We start from the raw sequence: 23,623 nt of genomic DNA on the forward strand, positions 1-23,623 counted from the left end.
CATGCTCTTGGTGCTTGTTTTAAGCCATACAAGGCTTTCTTCAACCTGCAAACATGCTTGGGGTGACTCACATCCTCATAACCAGGTGGCTGCAACATATACACCTCTTCCTGCAAATCCCCATGCAAGAATGCATTCTTTACATCTATATGATGTAAAGACCATTGCTTTGACGCAGCTACTGCTATCACAACTCTCATTGTTGCCATCTTGGCAATTGGGCTGAAAGTTTCCTCATAATCAATGCCATATGTCTGCGCATATCCTTTGGTGGCTACCAATCTAGCCTTGTACCTGCTTATGCTTCCATCACTGTTATATGTTTTACTTTGTACACCCATTTGCATCCAATGGCTTTCTTGCCTTCAGGCAATTGCACTAAATCCCAAGTCTCATTTCCATATAGTGCATCCATCTCCTCATCCATAGCTTTCTCCCAACACACATTTTCAACAGCCTCATCAATGCATGTGGGCTCTACAACTTGTACAACTTTTGCCATGTATGCATAGTGATGTGCCACATAACCATCATAGGTAAACCTCTGCACAGGATTCTTCACTCTCCCAGGTCTTCGCAGCTTTGCATTCATGGCTTCCATAGCCTTCTTTACACCAGGTGTTCTCATAGTTGGTATCCCAAGATCCTCATCAAGGCTCATCTCTGAGCCACTAGACTCTCCATCAACATGAGAATGCCCTACAGAAATGTCAGGCATACTAAGGGGCTCAACCACTTTATCTTTGCCTTTATGTGATGTACTAATCACATTTGCAGGACTGGTATTATGACGCAGCCTGCCACTCCATGGTCTATCAACTGAACCACTAGATGAGGACTCTCCTGGTCCACTCAAAGACTGTGATTGCTGACTTGCATTCTGTGCAACCACATTTCCACTCACATCAGCCCCAACAACTTCTTTTTTAGTAGCATACCAGCTGCTCATCTCATAAAAAACAACATCCCTGCTTACCCTCAACTCACGTGTATCAGGGTTATAACACCTGTATCCCTTTTGCTCAAGGGAATACCCAATAAACACACATTTTTCAGCTTTTGGATCCAGCTTAGTTCTCAGCTCATCCTGCACATGCACATATGCAATGCATCCCAAAGATGAGACAAATCAGGTTTTTTGCTAGTAAACCTCTCCTCTGGAGTTACATCATGTATGGCTGTAGTTGGAGTCCTGTTCATGATGTAAACTGCTGTAGAAACAACCTCAGCCCAATAGCTATGCGGCATATTCTTCTCTCCCATCAATGCTCGCGCAATCCAGCGATGTGCCTGTTTTTCCGCTCAATAACTCCATTTTGCTGCGGAGTGTATCTGCATGTAAAATGTCTCCGAATACCATTCTTCTTCAAAAACTCAAAGAACTCATTGGAGAAGTACTCTCCCCCTCCATCTGACCTTAGGCACTTTACATATTTCCATGTTTGCTTTTCAACCATAACACTGAAAGTCTGAAAATGAGTGAACACCTCACCCTTCTCCTTCATGAAGTATACCCACACTTTCCTTGTGTGGTCATCAATAAATGTCACATAATACCTGTAGCCTCCCATAGACGGTCTTCGTAGGACCCCATACATCTGAATGCACAACATCTAGTGCATTTCTGCTCACATTTTTGTCACGTGGAAATACATGCTTTGTTTTCTTTCCAAATTGCCATGCTTCGCATATTTTCTGCATACCTTCAACTTTAAACTTTGGCAGCCCTGTCACAATTTCTTTAGTCTGCATAGACTTCATTCTCTGCACATGTCCAATTCTTTTATGCCAAATGTCTGTGTCTGTAACAATTCCTGAACCATTTTCAAACATCGCAGCACTCACTTTAGGCATGTTTACATTCAATGTAAACATTCTGCCCACTCTGTTGCCTTTTGTTGCAACCAACCTGCACTTGTCTTTAAAGTCTTCAATATAACAACCATCAGGGTTAAATCGAACCTGCAAACCCTGCTCAATCATCTAGCCAACTGAAACCAGATTCTTTGTTATGTTCGGAACATGAAGTACATCTGCAAGGTACTTCACTTTGCCATCCTGCATAGACAATGGTGTTGAAAATACAAGTGAATAGGGTGTGTGCGGGAACAAGCCCTTGGTTAGAGGCTGTAAAAGAGGATGTGTAAATGTGAAAGAACCTGTGAAAAGGTGAGGAGAACCTACTGGGAGAGAATAAAGGGTAGCATGAGAAGATTTAGGAAGTGTGGAGATATTTTGGGAAGTGTGGAGATATTGTGGGAAAAGTGAAGAGGTGGAGAGAATTAGGGGAAAGAGGTGGAGTGAATCATGGAGAAATCAGTGGGATTTGATGCTTGATGTAAACTCTATAAATTGAGGCATTGCCCTAATGAGAATTTGCAGGTTTTTGAGTATCCATGCCTACATTAATCTATTTACTAATTACCCACTAATTACGTCTTAATTATTTACTAATCACTTTATTAATGATGTTGATTCTAGTGTTTGATCCCCCATAGCTCATCACAATGCTCAAATTTCAACATGGTATCAGAGCCATGCTTAGAATCCATCAGGTTTATGAGCCCATTATCTAATTAATTAAGATTAGTAGATAATTAAAAAATAATCAAAATTTTAGTTAGTTTTCAACTCACCTCTGTGTACCCCCAGCCAGTGGAGGACCTTGCACACATAAAGTTAGGTCAAACCCTTCTAGCACATGGTAGCCAACCCATAGCTCTTCAAGCCTATCCAAACAAAAGCGCAAACCATCAAGCAACGAGGGAGAAATTGCGAAATTACCAGGCGTCGTTTTTCTGAAGGGGATTGGAGATTTCTTCTTGCTCAGTTCAAATGCCTCTAATTTCTCTTAGCCCAAGGTGTTTTCAAGCATGCTCTACAAGCTAGTGAAGACAGAATTCAGTTTCATCAAGTCTACAGTGAGATCCAAGCTCTTCATCAAATCTGCAGGAGGTGACTTTGGTAAAACAGAGATTAAGCTTTCAATATTTGGTCAAATCTTGTGTTTCTTGGCTTAATCCTCTACTAGACTCATTGCTATTGATGCCTTTGAAAGCATTTGAGCTCATTTGAAGTCTAAGGCACCAGATCTGGACTCCCCGCATACTCTGTTTTCTGCACACAAAATAGTGGATTAATTTGCTAATCAGTGATTAATCACTATATTTTGGTAATCAGTGCTAATCACTATATTTTGGTGCAATTGAGGATTCAAATTAACCATTAGGTATCTGATACAGATCCCTATAGCTTCAGATTGAAATTCGGAGTTGGTTTGATACTCTAACCATCCCGTACAAATTGGTTACCCTTGATTTAATATAATTTCTGGGAAAATTGGTTACCCTTGATTTAATGTAATTTCTGGGAAAATTGTGATAATCATCATTTTGCATTTAACCCTTGGTTAATGCCTATAAATCTCACTCAAAATCAAGATTATTCACAGCCAGAGTTGCATTTAGGAATGTCCATGAGAATGAATGCTATACGCATTATGTATTGGGCACATTACATCAGTGTAAATATGGGATCAGACACTGCCCTTGTCCAGAATAAGGCAAGAGGTAAGACCTCCTGCATAAATTTGGGTTTGCATTGAATAATGACACAAGATGAACATCAAAAGCCCAAAGAAACTGTCAGCAAAACATTGAAACATGTTGCTCACATGGAGCAAAAAGACCTGACGGACAAGCTCATGGCCCCAGCCATGAGCCATGAAAGAAGAAGAACATCTCCTTCCAAGAGGAAGATCCACACCAAGAAGATCTAAAGGAAGACATAGACACGAGATGAGAAGTTGTCCCAAGAAGACTGAAAGAAGAGATGGACGCGTGGAGAGAAGCTGCCACGATAAGAGAAGATGTGAGGCTCCAAAGAGTGAGGAGCCATATGAAAATCTCTGAGAGAGAGAGAGAGAGAGAGACCCCACAACCCAATGTAACCTGCCCCAACAAAGTAAAACCACCTGTGAGCCACCGATGATGTAGGCCACATGGTAGATGTATGTGTGAGCACTTTAGTCAAGGTCGCGGGCACTTATAGTAGCCTTGGACACATAGAGAGAGAGAGAGTGTCAAGGACTATGGAGTTTAGGGACATGAGGCACTGGTCGCGGGCTGTCAAGTAAGAAAGAAACTTGATACAGGGTCCAGGTGTGCTAAGATAACTTGAGGGGAGGTGTAGACACTAGTCGCGGACTATCAAGTAAGGGGAGGCAAACTTGGTATAGGGTCTAGGTGTACTAGGAGTATCTACTTGAGGGGAGGTGTTGAAAATACAAGTGAATAGGGTGTGTGCGGGAACAAGCCCTTGGTTAGAGGCTGTAAAAGAGGATGTGTAAATGTGAAAGAAAAGGTGAGGAGAATCTACTGGGAGAGAATAAAGGGTAGCATGAGAAGATTTAGGAAGTGTGGAGATATTCTGGGAAGTGTGGAGATATTCTGGGAAAAGTGAAGAGGTGGAGAGAATCAGGGAAAAGAGGTGGAGTGAATCATGGAGAAATCAGTGGGATTTGATGCTTGATGTAAACTCTATAAATTGAGGCATTGCCCTAATGAGAATTTGCTGGTTTTTGAGTATCCATGCCTACATTAATCTATTTGCTAATTACCCACTAATTACATCTTAATTTTTTACTAATCACTTTGTTAATGATGTTGATTCTAGTGTTTGATCCACCGTAGCTCATCACAATGCTCAAATTTCAACAAATGGCACATCTCCAACATGGGCAATTGGATGAGCAGTGTCATTCCCTGTTTCCACAAACCTGGTCTTTCAAGGATTTTCATCTCCTTGAACCACTCCCCATGACGTCATGTGGTTCGAAGCACCTAAATCAATGTACCATACATCATCTTTACGTGCTGCTGCAATATTTTTAGACATGGCATTAACGACATGCTGCATAACAAACAACCTTTCATTATCCTCATTGTTTCTACTCGAGGATGCATAGTTGTTTTGCTGTAATTTTCCATTTTGCATGTCAGCCTGCTTCTTATAACAATCTGCCTGCACATGTCCAGGCTTACCACAATAAAAGCATCCACGTGTATCATTATACTGCCTTTGCCTATTTCCACGACCTCTTTGACTCCCCCTGCCTCTGAATTAGCCTCTTCCACCTCTGTGTTACTGTTGTTGTGAATTTTGGGACTGTTGTTGTTGCTGTGCTGGCCATAATTCTGATTACCTGTTCTGTAAGATTCCTCCCCAGCCTCTCAAGATGTCCAGCATCTTCCCTTGTAATCAAATCCCTCTTCAGAAATATAAAAGATCTTATTCCTACCAGTTTTGACCTAGAGAGAGAAAATCTTATAGAGAGTAGTAATTCAGTTTTTAAATATTTTTGGATGAAAAAATATCTCTTCTTATTAAAATAAGTTCCTCCGAAACATAAGTTCAAAAAGATTTTCAGAAGGTGCATTAGAAATCAAGTATAATCTGTTCAAGAGGTCTTATCCTAGGGGTCAAGATTTTTTTGAAATTTTAAATTAAGGTTCCTATGGACCAATAAGATTCATCCAAATGTAGGGAGGAGATAAATGGAAGAATAAAAGCAAAATCTCCCAAAAATGAGTAAATACTCACATAAGATGAAGAGTTGACTAAGGACAAGGTTAATAGTAAAAAAAGAGAGATATTTAAAAGAAATGATGCATTTTTGACACCTCAGTATGGGGGAATTCCCCTCATGAAGGAGGCACCTATTTCACATGTGTGGGAGAGTTTTAAACTCCCAAATAATGAGATATTTTTATCTCTCCTCTCTCTTGTTTCAACTAGATCCAAAAGTGGACTAAACTGATCCAAAAATGGTCAAAAATTGACCAAACTGATCTGGAAAATTCTAGAATCAGTTGGCTTGGTTAGAAGCTCACTTTTTCCTATAAATCGAAGCCTTTCCCTTTGTTGAAGCTCAATAGTGTTTTTGCACTGTTATCCTACTTCTCCCAAGAGCCAAAAACTGTGAATTTACTCATAATTCATTAGTTTTTGACCTTCCCTCTTCTAAAGATTGGTGGCCACTCTTGTTTCAAACAAGAGTAGATCCCTCAAACCATCAAGCCAAAGGAAAGCTCTCAAATTCTCCTTGTAAGTTGGAGATTCTTCTCTTTTCAATTTCATTTTATGGTTTTTTATGATTTTTGTCTTCTCTAATATGAATATGATGTTATGCCTCATTGAAAAAAGGCATTCCCCTCTCTTTTTTAGTAAATCCAACCATTCTTTATCCTAGATGAATGATTAATGGATAAAATCAAGTTTTTCATAATGTTTCTCTTAAATAAGTAGAAAATGTTTACATTAGAATGATTTAAATACTCTTGGTGAAATTCTAATTAATTTTAGAGAGTTAAAAATTGAAAAATGGTCAGCATACAAAGGAGGTTATGGCAAAATTTTCTAAAATTGTGTAAATAAGTTTTACTTTTTTTAAAATTTAAAAAGAGTAATTCCCATCCTATATATATTCTTAAAGTGTTATTTTTCATCCTAGGTATAGAAAAATGCAAAAATATTTTATTAAAAAAGGGTTACTTTCTTTAGAATTAAATTCTATGCATAGAAGGAAGTATATTGAAATTTTTATTTTGATTATAAAAGAGTGTTTTTCATCATAAATGATTTTATGCATAAATGGATGCATAAAAGAAATTCTTTTATATTAAAAGGGTGATTTTCATCATAAATGATTTGTATGCATAAAAGATATTTTTTTATATTAAAAGTATGATTTTCATCATAAATGATTTTTATGCATAAATGGATGCATAAAAGAAATTCTTTTATATTAAAAGAGGGATTTTTGTCATAAATGATTTGTATGCATAAACATATGCATAAAAGATAATTTTTTAAATTAAAAGTATGATTTTCATCATAAATAATTTTTATGCATAAATGGACGCATAAAAGAAATTATTTTATATTAAAAGAGTGATTTTCGTCATAAATGATTTGTATGCATAAAAGATTTTTTTTATTAAAAGTGTGATTTTCATCATAAATGATTTTTATGCATAAATGGATGCATAAAAGAAATTCTTTTATATTAAAAGAGTGATTTTCATCATAAAGGAATTGTATGCATAAAAGATTTTTTTTATATTAAAAGTGTGATTTTCATCATAAATGATTTTTATGCATAAAAGAAATTCTTTTATATTAAAAGAGTGATTTTTATCATAAATGATTTTTATGCATAAATGGATGCATAAAAGAAATTCTTTTATATTAAAAGAGTGATTTTTATCATAAATGATTTTTATGCATAAATGGATGCATAAAAGGAATTCTTTCATATTAAAAGAGTGATTTTCATCATAAATGATTTTTATGATGATAAAAGTGTGACTTTCATCAGAATTGGATTTTATGCATAAATAGATACATATAGAATTTTTATAATTAAATAAGGGTTCTCTTTATTCCTCTGTTTAATTTTCACAAAAATTGAAAAAATGAATAAGTAGATAATCTGTGAGAGGAAATTCTACCGTTTCATATTCACTAAGATGGTAATGAGAAAATTCAATTAAACTATCGAAGTCGGAGATGGAGATAAATGATTATTTTATTCCTCATAGGAAATTCATGTTTAGTGTAGAAATCTGTAAGCAAATATTCAACGAACAAAATTTAGAAAAAGAGAAATTGAAAAGAAGAAGACTTTTTTTTAAAAGTCTTTTCCTACTTGTATTAAGAACAATTTCTTTTACAATTTGCGTCACTTTGATGTTCCTTCTCCATCACCATCCTGCATATATAGATTCACTTGATTTAGCATGATGAGTGTTTATAATATATTGATGTTAATAATAGTGACTATATTTTTGTGTGGTATAAAATAACCTGATTTTTAAGAATTTCATTTTATCGTTGCATTTGCCTTCGGTAGAATGTGTTGAAGAGCTCTCATAATGCATTTGTTTTTGTTTTTCCACCACCATGTCGAGTTGTACGAACATAGTTGATACGCGCGGCATAGTGCGATTTTTCCATGCCTTGAGTATTCCATGTAGCAAGAGGATCTTGGTTCTTCGTGTTGCCCTTTGTTGCAGTATCAGAATTTTGCCCTTGTTCGCCTTTGTGAGGGCCTTGTTCTCTTCCACCTCTAGAGTTGGGGAGGCTCTGTCGCTCCTCTATGGTGAAGACTTCGATGGCTCCTCTAATTGTTCGCCTTTGTGAGGGCCTTGTTGATCCTACGGATCTCTTCCACCTCTAGAGTTGGGGAGGCTCTGTCGCTCCTCTATGGTGAAGACTTCGATGGCTCCTCTAATTCTGACTCTATCTCCACCTTGGGTGTTCTCACCTGGGAGGCCATACTCCGGGTTGTAGACTGTATGAAGATCTATAGATGGTTCTGAAGAAGGTTGGAAGTGCCCAAAGGTTAGGTTGTCTAAACCTAAGTAGGGGGAAGGTGCCACGTGGAGAGGGTGTATGGCGGCTTTCCTGCATGATACCCCAGATCCCGACTGAAGCCTGCTAGGCCCCTTGCATACCGCGTACTGATGGATCCGCTTGGGATGTCCACCCCTCCACCTGAAGTTGCATGTCCCTGCTTGGAGCGACGAGCCTTTCACGTGATGAGCCAAACGACTCGGATTCGGTTGCTGGGGAGTTGGTTTGGGGGTGCCCGAACTGGAACCCCTTGGTTTCGCCATGGGGGAGCCCCCCTAGGGCCTGGGTGCAAGGCGGCTGAACACCCTAACAAGATAAGATTGCAGACCCTGCCTAGAACTCCATTGGCAGACCCCGCCTAGAACCCTTCTTGTTCACCTCTCTCTCTCTCTCTCTCTCTCTCTCTCTATTTGGGCATGTGTAGGAGACCAAGGGCTGTGTGTGCGAGCATTTGGACAAGAGGTTCACATTTTGGGATGCCACAACACGAGGACCAAAGAAAAAACAAAGGTATAAAACGGTTGGCCGTTATGCTTTAATCAAAACATGAGATCCCATGACTTCGCAAAACACCAACGAATTGGCTACACGAGGCAGTGCCCAGCTCAACTGGCATCGAAAGCAATACGGACCTAGAAGACCAACACAAGAAGGGGCAGGACATCCTCTGTTGCAGTGACGACGGACGCCCTTGTGCACGCAGAAGAAGGGCTAGTGAAGACGAAGAGGATCTCAACTGTAAGAAACTGAGGGGAAGACCAATCCCTCCGACACCAATGGATGCTTCTGATGACTCTGATGGAAGCCCTAGCACATCCAACGCAAGGCCCCAGAGACGCCCTCGTCTGTCAAAACTCACAACCGTGATCGATACTTCACAGCATCCAAACCTAGGTTTTTATGGCGACCCTATGTTGGGAAGAGAAGTTTGGCATGCTTCAGATCCTTTGGTGTCTGGTAGGTCAAGCTGTGCAAGTACAGATAATGAAGAGCTCGAAGGCGTCCGAGAAGTCTTGAAGCAGAGGAGATTGAGTCGGCAAACTGCACTCATTAATCATATCACCCCTGGAGAAACATACTCTGGGATCAAGGTAAGATTCTGCTAGGTTGAGATTTTCATAAGAGTTCAGTTTGTTATTTTAGTGTATTTGTGTGTGTGTGTGAGAGAGAGAGAGAGAGAGAGAGAGAGAGTGAGAGAGAGAGTGGGGTGTATTTGTGTGTGTGTGTGTGTGTGAGAGAGAGAGAGAGAGAGAGAGAGAGAGAGAGAGAGTGGGGTGTGTGTGTGTGTGGATCGAGGAGCTGTTTGCTGTGCGACCTAGCCTAGGGGTTTTCCTGCCCTCGACAACACTGTTTGGAGGGTTTCCAACCCCTGCGCACTGCCCATGACCCCTCCTGACCTACTGAGTCCCTCATATCTAGGGTTTCTGTGCTTTCGACCTCTGCAGATTCTGCCGCCCACCTTGTGTAACTGCCTTCACTCTGCGCTTTCACCTGCCCAGTGCCCATGTGTGTGTGTGTGTGTTCGCGTGTGTACGGCGTGTGTGTGTGTGTAGTAGAAGCGAAGGGTGTGTGTATGCAGTCGTTGCTCTCAGCGGCCAGTCGCCAACAGCAGGTTAGTCGCCATCAGTAGGCTGCTCAGCAGAGATATGGTAGTGATCGTTAGCTGCTTGCAGTATCACTTGTGCAGTAGTTTGACGTCTTTATGTCTAGATCTTCAGAGCGAATTTTCTTCTACAAACGCAAGAAAGACACGGGGAATTAGGTAGATGAAGATGGCCGATGTTGGCATGAGAGTTTATCAGAAGAATTTGCTCAAGCAAGGAAGACATGGGAGGGTCCCTTGCCAAACCTGAAATTTCAGATTCCAGGGCAGAATCTCATGAACCCAATGAAGCAGTATGTGCAAAATGCAGTCATTTTATTTTCCATGGCAAGATGTCTTCAGCCCAAGATGTGGCTCAGTGGATAGTCTCTGTCCTCAAAAAACATGCTGTACAAGGAGTTTTCTTTGGTGCTCGCGGGTTTTATGAGGTCTTGCTTTCGGACAATGATGCAAAAAATCAGCTGTTGGAAATGTCTCCTCTTATGTTCAACACACAAATGGTGTATGTGTTGCCCTGGTCACTCACGAGGGATTTCCAAAGTTTGATAAGACATAAATGCCTGGTATGGGTCGAGGTTGTCGATTTTCCCCACACGTGGAGACGCTTGCTTCCTGGAATTGCGGCAAGATTGGGGAAAGTAGTTTGCCCCCTAGAATGAATGGAAACATGAATCGATTTTGTATCTTGTGGGATACTAACAAACCCACCCTTCCAGGTATTGTCATTGACTCAAGGGACCCTGTGAGATAGGAGAAAGGCCTTTCAAATTAAAATGGGAAAAATTTGCAGGTGCATGTTTCCAATGTGGGAAATTTGGACATATGCAGTCAGAATGTCCTGAACCGCAATTGCAGCCGCCTCCCTTGGCTATCCCTAAAGAGCCAGATCTTGTTACACCAAGGCACAATATCCAAGAAAAGGCTAAATCGCCAAATTTTACACAAACTCAGAACAATGTAAATGAAAAAGGCAAAGAAAAGCAAGTCTCGGTATCTCAGCCAATAACTTTGGCATCTATCTGGGTGATGTTTCCATGAACACCGCCTAATGTCCTATAACTATAGTTTCATGAGTGAACCAATCAAATACATACTTTTTTTTTTGTAAATCCTTGATTTATTTACAAGTGGGAAACCTCTAAGCGAGGAAAACCCAGAAAAAGAAGAGTAACCATAGGCTTCACTACCTAGAAGCAATCAAAGTAAATCCTATAAGCATCAAGAGTGATGTCCCCAGCATCATAAGCAAAATGAAGCGCGTGACCAAGCGAGAACTTGAAGTAATGGAAGGGATCAATGTCATTGGCTTGGAACATGAGGTTGTTCCGAACATGCCATATGGTCCAAAAGACCCAGAATCGGACCCAGCTGAAAAATATAGCAAACTGAGACTGTGATGCTTGTAACACCCCAAAAAGCCAAAACCGTATGTGAAAAATGACCGAAGGGAAACGAAGCCGAAGAGCAGTCGAGACCCGGCGAATGAACGATCTGGAGCATACGCAACCCCACAGTAAATGTGGGACAGTCTCCTCAGTAGCTTTACATCGGACACAACGTGAAGGCGCAATATGACGTGCATGTAACAAGCTACCAACAGAAAGAGCACCAACCAAACAGCGCCACAAGAACAGGCGTTCTTTGAGAGGCAGATGACTTTTCCAAATGCGAAACAATGTACGTTTCCACCACATTGAAGATTTGGAGAGAGACCATAGCTGATTACCATGTCTGACTATCCATGCATCCGATTGCAAGAGGGCATAAACTGTCCCAGCTGAAATACATTTCATAGCAGTGGTTCCAAGATTCCAATCAGATAGACGGGAATCCACATTCAAGCGAGGTAAAAGGAGAAATATCAGCAATCATCCGCTGAATTTCTCTCCAAAGATGAGAATAATGGGATCCCAATTGAAAACGATCCGCCGCAACAGAGAAGGAAAGAACCTCACCAGTGTCATCCACCACCTGATGTATCTGACATATTCCTTTTTGAGATAGAAAATATGCCTGACGAGGTGAACGGTCAACCAAAGTGGAAGAAAATACACGACTCCAATGCAAACTCTCTAGCCGCAGGGAATTGCCCATCAAAGATCGGGAACCATGCCATATCATATGTGAAGTAACTTCCTTCCAATCAATAATGAGAGAAGAAGTGAAAGGACATCCTGGAATGTGTCCTTCAAGTTTTCCACATATAAGATCCCAGTATGTGGGTTGCCAATGACCATAGAATGGCGTGACAATATGCCGACACAAATGGGACACCATGAGAGTCCAGGGTTGTTGCTGGTCCAACAAAACCGGCAAAAGCATAGCTTTCCTAGCCAAAACATGACGTCTCAAATCCAAAATATTCAGCCCTCCAAGGCGCTTTGGAGAGCATAACTTGTCAATGGATAACAATCTGAGGCCCTTTCCACGAGATGAAGTGCGCCAGAAATGCGCCAATATACTTGACATAAGGGACTTCAAGCGGGATTGAGACCAATATAGCAAAGGTAGATAAAACTGCACATAAGCTACAAGAATGCATTGCACAATTCTAAGACGCACATGAAGCGGCCAAGTGGACAACTTCCAATAATGTAACTTGGAGTGCAAGCGCTCGGCTACCCAATCCAATTTCCGTGTAGCCGATACAGTCCAACCCAGCGGATAACCCAAATGACGAACTATAATGTTCGGAGGAACAAGTTCGCCTGGCCAAAGCAGCTTATGCCAATCATACTCAGTCAGAGCCAATAGTTTGGATTTACGAAAATTCACTTTGAGGCCTGCTGCCAATCCAAACAAATGAAGAGTGTGCATAATTTGTTCCACATCATCTTGGTGATTGCGAGGCATAAAGAGAGAATCATCTGCATAAGCTTGCCCAATAAAATGTTTCCCAGAGGGTAATTTCAGGCCCTGCAATCTTCCAGACGAAGTCAAAGACTCCAAATACATAAGCAGGGGATGAGTAGCAATCGCATAAAGCAAAGCACTGAGAGGACAACCTTGCCTTACTGAACGTCCCAAATGCCAAGGATCTGTGAGAAAACCATCCAACAAACCGGCAGAGGTACTGTCAGCATACAAGAAATAAACCACAGAGGATAGCTTAGGCCCAAATCCCAGCCGAAGCATGGTATCTGCAATGTAATCCCAAAGAACAGTGTCAAATGCCTTTTCAATGTCAACCTGCATGACCAATACATCTTGTCGAGTGTATTTCGCATACTCCATGCCAATGATGACATTTGCTAGATTATCAGTAATTTGCCTTCGTGGAATGAAGCCATATTGAGATGGATGCAAACCATCATGCAAAAACCCTTTAAGTCTATTGACAAGCATTTTAGCCAGCAATTTATAAACCACAGGCATGAGCGTAATCGGCCTCCATTGCGAGAACTCTTCACAAAGTGCTTGCTTTGGAATCAACTTGAGCAAGCCTTCTTTCCAAGATGAAGGCAAAACTTGTTACTCCCATGCCCTGTTTATCATTAACAATAGTGGCTGGTCCAGGTAGTGCCAAAACGACAAGAAAAATTCTACAGTAAGGCCATCCCAACCGGGAGATTTCCAACGGCCCAAATCACACAAACTGGCATACAATTCTGTCTCCGTGAAAGCGGCTTCCAAAAGCTGAGCCTGGTGGGCCGATAAAATCGGAGCAACTTGAGATAAAAACAAGCGACGAGCCTGTCGACCTTCCTGCGTGAGAGAAGAGGCCTCAAAAATCTTGCCATAATGAGATTCCATGGCCCGTGCAAGCCCCACACGAGAGGTAGTCCAATCACCAGTCGGGAGTTTAATCCTCTTAATAGTTTGAGACTGCCTAGAAAGATGTAGATGACGAAAGAATTGTTTAGAAGTGCATCCTTTATCCGCTATAGCCTTTTGGCGAGCTCTAGTCTGCCACTTTGCCAATTTTCTCTCATCATTACGACGCAACAAAGCACGAGCAGAAAGCAACTCTGTCATTTGGATTTCAGTAAGAGATGAAGTGTTAGCCAGATGCATCAAACTTTGACAAGTGCCTTTGGCCTGTTGAACATAAACAGTGTCTGCCATAATCCTGGATCACACATTGAACCCGCATAACAAAACGAAACCATGCTGTGTCCATATCAACATGCATTTGAGAGATCAATGGCGAAATAATATCCACAATCAGATTGCGAAAAACCTCATGCTTAAGATAAGCATTATTGACATGCAGAAGTCTCTTTCTAGTTAATGAATCATTGGCAGAACATGAACCGAATTGTATTTTTAAGCATATCGGAGCATGATCCGAGAGACACAAGGAGTAATCAATCCACATATCACATACAAAATCATCATACTGCTGCATCTGAAAGAGATACCATCGGTCCAGACGAGCACGATACATTGATCGAGCGTTATGCTGAAATGTGAATCCTGGATCATTGGCTTGCAACAGAGGCCACAAATCCAAGGCATTACATGTGTGCTGAAAGAGATCCCAAGCTTGTCGTTCCACATGAAGCATGTGAGAATGTCCAGTAGTAATATCCACATGATTTGGAGCATTATTAAAATCGCCACAAAGAAATGCATTAGAACGCCAACAATAAGAGGAGATGGCATGCCACAAACGAGCCCTGTCAGTAGAGGCTGTGTATGCATACACACCACCAAACTCAAAAACTTCCCCATTGATAATACATTGAATGACCATCCATCTGCCAGCTGGATCATTGAATACCAACATGGGAAATAATTCATGGCGAACAAGCATCAGCACTCCAGAGTATCCAGCGGATCCTGCATAAGCTATCCAATATCCCACAAAATAGGAAGTTTGTCCGGCAAAATTATGCTGATTATGCTCTTGAAGAACAACAATATCTGCTTTGCAAGTATGTACATAGTGCCAGGTTAGCCTCCATTTATCCTGATTGCATAATCCGCGCACATTATATGAAATGCAATGTATAGAACTATGCATCTTAAATGGTATATACAGTGGGCGAGAAAACCAACAGAAAGCTTAAGAACTCGTGCCCATGGGCACATCCGCATCTGTCGTGGAAACAGCAGCTGCCAAATCAAAACTCGAATGTGGAGGAAACAAGTGATGGCCATCCGACGTTGAAACGGTGCCCCCTGTAACTACTTCCTTATAAGATCGAACAACTTTATCCCAAGCCTGAGCCAAGGAAGAGTTATCATTACAAGGCAGTTTTTGCTGAGCAACATTCTTCAAGGGGGGCACATAATTGCGAGAAGATGGTAGAGTACGTGCTTTGACAGTTTTCTTGGGTACTATCCACGCCTGAGTAGCAGGAAGCTTCTCTTTGCCCTTGTCTTTGATGTTCGGGGAAGCAGGAACACTTGGCATTTGAGACTGCTTCCCTTTACCTTTATTCAGTCTAGTTGTTGATGTGGATGCGGAAGCACCTTTAGATTGTGCCTCAGGGGAAGATTTCGGTGGAGGAGGAGTCTGAGGGGTAGGGACAGCCGAAGGAGGGGGTTGTAGATTTGGTTCAGAACATTCAGATTGCATATGACCAAATTTGCCACAGCGAAAACAGGAATTGGCAAATTTCCCCCATTTAAGCTTGAATGGTCGGTTTGTATTGGCATCCAACTTCGGGGGGCAAATCACTTTGCCCAATTGAGCAGCCAACAAAGGAAGAAAATGACGCCAAGTACGAGGAAAATCCACCACCTCAACCCAAACCGGGCACTTATGTCGAATAAGGCTCTGATAATCTTTAGTAAGAGCCCAGGGAAGAACATGAGTCATTTGCGTATTGAAGAAGAGGGGAGACATTTCCAACAAAGCATCTCTAGCTTCCATGTCTGCTAACAAGACCTCATAGAATCCTCTCGCTCCAAAATAAACACCCCGGACTGCTTGCCGCTTAAGCAAGAAATCAACCCATTGTCCCACATCCTGTGCACTAGGCATCTTGCCCGGGAAAAAGAGAATCACCGCATTCAATGCATACTGCGCAACCGGATCCATGAGCTCCTGCACCGGAATACGCACTTTTGTGACTGGAGCAGGTCCTTCCCAAGCACATCTTGCTTCTTTGAAATCCTCATGCAGGCATTCCTTAATCAAAGACATGGCATCCAAATTCGAGGTGTTCATTGCTTTCCGACGCTTATAAATGGCCTGCTCAGCTGATTCCATCATGCACACCTTAAATCTGCTATAAGCCCCAGAACCGCTCTAAGCCCTACTGCTACTGCAGACAAGAATTTGCTGTGGTACCACTGGCCGAATCTGCTGCTGCGAATCTGCTGCAAGCCCCAAATGCAGTAGAAACCTTAATGCTGCTGCAGACGAGGAAATACTGCTGCTGTAGAACGCTGTTGTAGAACAGGAGTCGGGCTGGCTGACACACACACACACACACAGTACGCACGCACGCGCGCGCACACACACACAGGGATGTACAACGCAGCACACACAAGGGCGAGTGAACACACTCAGCTGCACAGAGAAGACTCACGCTGTCGCTGGACAGATTCTTTCCAATAAAATACATACACTATATTTTATATACATGAGTGCACCAATCAAATGCATGACATATAATGTCCGTGGGTTGTGCAAACCTGAAAAATGGCGACTTTTATGGTCTTATATTGCTAGTGTGAAGCCAGATGTGATATCTTTGCAAGAGCACAATCAACATGAATTTACTGGTCAATTGGGTTACTTTTTTTTTCCGGGAAAAAGATCCTTCAATTAGTTAAAGAAAAAACAGCCACAAAGGGCTAAGTACAACCACGACGGGCTAGATACAAACTCACCTCATATAAGGGCGGGAGACAAATGATCAAAGGGAAAGAGATGCTTCTTCTCCGGCTGGCCGCTTTGTGAGGAGAAGGCTATCTCATACAGGGGGAGGGGGGGGGGTGTGGAACAACCATACAGATGGTCTCTAATGTCAAATGGGGTCACCGCCTCTATCTGTGAGGAAAGGGCCAGGCCTCCAAAGTCTCAAGATGGCTTCCCGCCGCTTCTGCATGCGGTCACAACCTCCCTGTAGCTTCCCCCACTGACCACGGAGGGTGTGAATGATACCGAGCCATATGCTCCTGATGTTCTCAGCCGCCGCCGGAGTGTGGGTACCCTCGATGGCCTTGTTGCATCTAGCACGCCAGATGTGCTAGGTTGCTATGCTACTGCAAATCTCCCATCGCTGGCATGAGCCTGGTCGCCAATCACCTGTCGGTGGGGCTGTGACTGGTACTGTTGCAATACGATGGTGGGAGACCTGAAGGGCTAGTCCTCCCCCATCCTCCTCTTAATTCCTGACCACTCTAGCTCGGTGGCCCAAGTGATAGTACCCCAAGTGATGATCCGGGTCAATGCCTTGTCCATAGCAAAGATGTGGAGAATCCATTGCCAAATCTGCCGAGCCTTTGGGCAATCCCAAAGGTAATGTCGTTGAGACGCCTGGGGGTGGCCGCACCTTAGGCAAGTTGCTGACCGACCTCCGACTGCTAGCCAAGTACCGACTGCAAGACTCCTGTGTGCCATTAGCCAAAGAAAGAGAGTGATCTTCCTCGGCCGATAGCTATCCCAAAGCCTCTTCCAGAAATCTGAAAGGAAGTGCTATGAGATTGCCAGTGTGCAGCTGCTGTCGGTGTGCCATCTATCTCAAGCATTTTGGATATTGCGGCCAAGCCGCGCTGTATATGCAAAGAAAGGGGCATCCGGATCCTCTCGATCTACGGGATCGTGCCAAGTCCACTCTCCAAGGTCCCATTGCAATCGCGTTGTGAGAGGTCGGCTCTCCCAAATCCATAGCCGCCAAAGTGTCTCCCTGGCCACCTTGGCCGGTGCTGGATCTATGTGCCATACTCGTGCCCGAAAACCAATCACCCACACCCTCTGCAAAGTGTAGCCTTTGAAATCCTCCAAGGGGTGCTCTGATCTCTCTAGTGTGCCATGGGATCCAATAGAAAAAGTGAGCAGACCACTGTCCTCATCTACTCCATGGACCGCCACGAGGATATCGTGTCTAGTAAACACGCCTAGCCACAACGGGGGGATCGGGTCTGGAATACGAGTCAGCCACTCCTGAGGAATAGTTGAGTTGATGTCGATGCTGAGCCTGTCTCCACCCCGGATCCCTGTCAGGCCTCTCTCCTGCTCCGCCTGAGGTAACTATCTATGTGCAATCCAATCTCCAAGAGACTTGGCTGGTCCCATGCTCAAGGCGCCCCAGGATATATGTAGTCGGGGCCCTAGCATGTGGCCATTGGGTAAACGGATCATGGGGTTCCAGACCAAAGGCTGCCAAAGCTGCTCCTCTAAGGCCACTGGAACAATCTGTGTCTGAGGGCTGGCTTGAGATGATCCCAAGTACGAAGTAGACTGGCTGCGAATCTATCCTCAAAGGTAGGACTAAAACTACGAGCTCGCATCTCTGTAAAGATCCATCTAGTACTCTGCGGCCACGGGCCTCCAAGGCTCGAAGTGCCGGGCCAAGAGGAAATTCTTCCAAGGCTCACCTCCGGGTAGGAGTCCTTTGACAATCAACTTGCCCAGTAGGGCGGCACAACTCGGCACAACTTTGTATAGTGGGATCGATGAGGCCAAGCCCCCCCCTGCTACGTGGTTGAATGATCACTCTCCATGCCACCTTGGCCCTGGCTGGCCTCCCATCACTTCCGACCCACAAGAAGTTCCGGATCAAACGTTGTACCTGGCCAATACATGCCTGAGAAAAGGCCCAGCATGAAGTGATGTACCACATGGTGGCAAGCAGTACTTGGTTTGCCACCACCACTCTGTGTGCTAGGGATAGCCTTGCCGAGCTCAAGGATAAAATCTTCTTCCGAATACTCAGAAGAAGCGGAGTGAGCTGCTGCTCGGGAGAGAGATCAATGCCAACCTGGCAATTGAGGCAGCGGATTGAAGTGCCCCTCGGGATCCACTGGAAAGCCTCAACTGGTCGCCAAGTATCAAAGTGTGATACTTGAAATCATAACTATACAAGAATATACATCCACCTTATGCACCCCTTCCACCATATCCCATGCATTTCCAAATAAACCATTCATCTACTCAGGTTGCAATTTCTTGCAAATAAACATTGTTGGAGTGGCTTGTGGTAAGAGCTTACAAAATGCGCGTGCACAAAAATATGAATGGGAGCATACCAACTAAGACCTACTGATCAAGAGGGATTTGTAAATTTTAAAGAGGATTGGATATCACTAATCATCTTTTATTTGAAGGCATCTACACTCAATTTGTCTAGGATTGGCCACTCAATAGGACCTACCTCACCCGAGAGGAGTTAACCTCGGACCGAGCCTCTACACTCCATCATGCCCGACGCCCTCGGCCCCCCGTCGGCCACGATCACCTCAGCAACTCCAGATCCAGGACGTGCTCCACCGCCATCGAGCTACCTTTCCATGTGACATAGCTGAGGGAGACCTCTCGGCCATACTCATTAGCCCCATGTTTGATATTTTGGAGAGTGGTATACCATCTACTCGGAGCTGATGTTGCTCTCATGTTTCTATGTTCTTAGTATTCCATGATGAGTTTCCATGGACAGTTTTGTATCACCCCAGTGAGATAGCTATGTTTATGTTTTCTTTCTGTTTTATTTTCCATTCCATGATGAGATATGCCATGGACATTATTGTATCACTTTGGTCTCATAGGCCCATTGGGTGTTTAGTAGATGCTTAATATATCTTTCTTTCTTTCTTTCTTCTCCTCAATGGACCAATTCTCCGTGCGGGTGGCAGCAATCTGCCTCTCAATCCACAGGCTGTTTGGGGATCTCTCCTGAAGACGCTGTAAAGAGGCTAGGCCCCTCCTCAGACTCCTCTCTTGCTCTCCCGAAATCCCTCCAACTACTCTGGGTTGCATCCTGTAAGAAAACACTGATCTTCCCAAGGCCATCATCCAAAGTGCACGCTGCAGAGCCTGAGGAAAAGTCCAGTCCCACCCATATCTGCTCAATCTGGTTGGAGATCTCAGGGTCTTGAATGAGGCTGTCTGGAATCTTGGAGCTTGCATGCTTGTCATGCCTCCATGGGTCCTCTAGGTACAGAATAACTGGGGCATGATTTGAAAATGTAGTGCCTGCCAGAATACCAACCATGCCTCCACGACTGCAAGCCCACTCGTTGACATAAAACTTGTCTAGCCGAGAGAGGTTGGGGCTGGTAATCCGCCTATCTGATCGAGAGAAGCTAAGACTCCCAGGGCTACGCCCAAACTTTAGGAGATGCCAAGGGTTCTGTCCCCTAAGAATCAATATCATCTCCTCCTAGGCAGAGTACTCTGCTCCTGAGACTGGCCGTGCCACATCCTAGTATGTCCTCTGCTGCCTCTATCATATTGAAGTGCACAAAAATCAGCCTGGGGTAGGGCTTGTTGGACAGTGCTCCAAAAGATAGCTCTACCACAGCAGCATTCCCAACGCTATCCTCACCCATCAGAATGGTAACCCACTGAGTACGTCCTGGAACTATGACTCCTGATCCTGACATAGACGGCAGAAGCTGCTCACTGACAGAGAGACACACTTCTCCCTGGCGTCCCTCAAGGGCCGAAGGCTGGAGACCAAAAAGTATGACTCCTGCCAGGTAGAATCTTCTTGTAGCGGTGGCTGCGCCCCTCAGTAAGGTGATGCTCCGAGAGGAAAAGAATGTCGATAGGCCCCCCCACCATAGCTCGCTGAAGCTCTCCTCTAAGGACGCCTCGTCCGTGAAAGCACCGAGGCCCCCCTAAACCCTGAATGTTCCATGAGACAATCCTCATATCAATCTGTGTGCCGCGGGACTATCGGAACTTCCCTCCACTCAAAGAGTCTTGGGCGTGGGTTTAGACGGGGAATAGTCACAATTTGTTCTGGTGCAAAGTTGCGCCAAGTGGGCGTGCATCCTGCCCTCCATGTACCGCCACTCTGCCCGAGAGAGTATGCATACTCCGTGCTCCATCGATCACAATGAAGATATTTGTGAGAAGGGGGGAGAGGTACTGCGATAGAGGTATGTATGAAAACAAAAAGCAGCACCTCCAAGTTGGAGGTCACCACCTGGCCAAAGGCCATAGATGAGTAAGAACGTCGGTGATGCGGAGATCCTGAAGATGATGCGAAAGATCAACTGCCTGGCCATTGAATGGTAGTGGCCATCGACTCTGGATCCCACACTGTCCCCGGGGTTGCGCTCAAGGGGAAAGAGAAGATCATCGCACCATTCTCAGGAGTAGAGGGTCTGGAGTGGTGGAAGACCACACACACCCGAATAGGGGCTACAGTCTCCTCAAAGCTGTCTGTCCCTTCTGTTGGAAGACACAGGAAGAAACTATAATCCACAGGTTGCCCCAAGATCCTGGGGGCCCCGCCTGGAGGCTTAGGTGGGAGAGCCCTCACCGGTGAGGCCGCAATGCCACCGGATCTAAGAAACGATGAATTAGGCGACGAATGAAACTCGCCGGTTGTCTCCTCTCCGGATTAGGGGTTGTAGGGGGCCGACGGGAATGCTCTGGAGAGGTGGAGGAGGCGAGGGGAAGTGGGAGGGCGGAGAGGTTGGAGAGGGACGATGCTGAGAGGCATCCATCGGAGAGGAAGGCTGCTGGGGAGAACTCGACGAGAGAGGGTGGGGTCAATTTGACCCACTGGGCACTGAGAGCCCGAAGAGGAGTCGTGATGAGGAATCGGCTGCCACATCGGGGGGGGGGCGCGGGCGGAGGGGTCCTCTGTTTGTAGGCAGGTGCTGTGATAAGTGCTCGGAACGGTTCTTTGACAGAACTGAATCCTCCTGCATGTTGCCAGCCTGGCGCGCACGGCAGCGACGTTCAGCTCTAATGCTCGGCCGACTACCCGGGCGAGGGCCAACCGTTCACCACTATCTGGAAAACGGGCCATCTATGATGTCCTGCAAGTGCAAGAACGGTGCGAATGGTAGTCATCCGGGCCGTCGAAGCGAAGGTCTCATCAAAGTCGACACCAGGGCTGAGCATAACCCTTGGCAACCAACCTCGCCTTGTGCTTGTCCAAGCTGCCATCAGCTCGGAACTTTGATTTGAAAATCCAACGCACACCAATCACCTTACGCTGCAGAGGCCGAGGCACCAAACTCCAAGTGCCATTCTGTTCGATAGCATCTAGCTCTGCCTGCATAAATAGCACGACGCCAAGGCTCCTGTGAAAGAGCCTCGTCTACAGAAGTGGGATCATCAAGACCATTAATGATTGTAGACATAAGAGCATAATTAACAAACATGTTGCCCTCATGAATTTGTTTCCCTGTAACTTTGGAAGAATGCCAAAGAGAACCAGGCGGAGGAGCAGAAGGAATTTCACGTAACCCAGAATCACAAACTGTCTGATAATACCAACCAGGTATGTACAGATCTGCTCGAACTCGCCGGAGCAGGAGCAGGGTCATCAACATCTGACTGAGTATCCTCAGCTGGAGGTGTAACAGAAGCAGCGGGAGCAGGAGGAGGAGGAGATGGAGGTGAAGGAAGCAGAAGCTCACCACCCCCCTCTGAAGATGTAGGAGTCTCGTCGAACACCACATCACGGCTCACAACAACTTTACCGGCCTGAGGATCATAAAGATGATATGCCTTGGACACAGTGCTGTATCCGAGAAAAGTCATGCACTGAGACTTTGAGTCTAACTTGGAGCGGTGCTCCTTAGGCACATGAACATACGCCGTACACCCAAATATCTGGAAATGAACAACGGAGGGCTTCTCACCATGGAAAGCCTCATATGGAGTTTTGTCGGGAAGAGCAACAATAGGAGACCTATTCTGAATGTAGACAGCAGTGTAAGCCGCCTCAGCCCAAAAATGTCGAGGTAATGAAGAATGCTCAAGCATAGCACGGGCCATCTCCATAATGGTCCTATTCTTCCTCTCGGCAACTCCATTGTGTGATGGAGTATATGATGTAGTAAGCTGTCTCCGAATGCCATGTGTCTTGCAATATTGCTGAAACTCCTGGGATGTGAACTCACCCCCTTTGTCGGTCCTAAGAGCCTTGACCGAGTGACCGGTCTCTTTTTCCACCTCAGCTTTCCAATCACAGAAGTGATGAAAAGTCTCATCCTTGGTCTTCAGAAAGAAAACCCAAGTATATCTGGTAAAATCATCCACCATCACGAGCATGTACAACACCTTACTCAAAGACGCGGTACTCATAGGACCACAGCTTTCCAATCACAGAAGTGATGAACAGTCTCATCCTTGGTCTTCAGAAAGAAAACCCAAGTATATCTGGTAAAATCATCCACCATCACGAGCATGTACAACACCTTACTCAAAGACGCGGTACTCATAGGACCACATAAGTCTGCATGAATGAGAGCAAGTGATGTCAAAGATCTGTGTGTCGCCTCCTTTGGAAAGGCGGCTTGGTGTTGCTTCCCTTGTAAACAAGAGGAACAAGCAGAAGACGGAGCCTTGATGGTTGGTAATCCCTCAACCAACCCATCCTTCGAAGCTCGCTGCAGAAGCTGATAGCTCAAATGGCCAAACCGAGCATGCCAAAGAGCAGAAGAAGCACCAGAAGAAAGCAGAGCGGTCAACTTGTAGAGACCACTATCTTGGACTCCCTGAGCCAAGATGCTACCAGTCGC

General features: G+C 44.4%; 1 protein-coding gene across 1 annotated transcript in view; it reads left to right on the forward strand.

Annotated features, from left to right (window-relative positions):
- The first annotated feature begins 8,994 nt into the window (after positions 1-8,994).
- LOC147602925 (uncharacterized) overlaps positions 8,995-23,623 on the forward strand; it is a 78,684-nt gene continuing 64,055 nt past the window's right edge. The window contains exon 1 of the mRNA XM_086797228.1: positions 8,995-9,506. Coding sequence (XP_086653354.1) covers positions 9,192-9,506 — 315 coding nt within the window. The 5' untranslated portion in view covers positions 8,995-9,191. The remainder of the gene's footprint in view (positions 9,507-23,623) is intronic.

The sequence above is a fragment of the Cibotium barometz genome, chromosome 65, assembly GCF_041138505.1.
Source record: "Cibotium barometz isolate CiBa-2024 chromosome 65, ASM4113850v1, whole genome shotgun sequence".
In the NCBI taxonomy this organism is placed as follows: domain Eukaryota; kingdom Viridiplantae; phylum Streptophyta; class Polypodiopsida; order Cyatheales; family Cibotiaceae; genus Cibotium; species Cibotium barometz.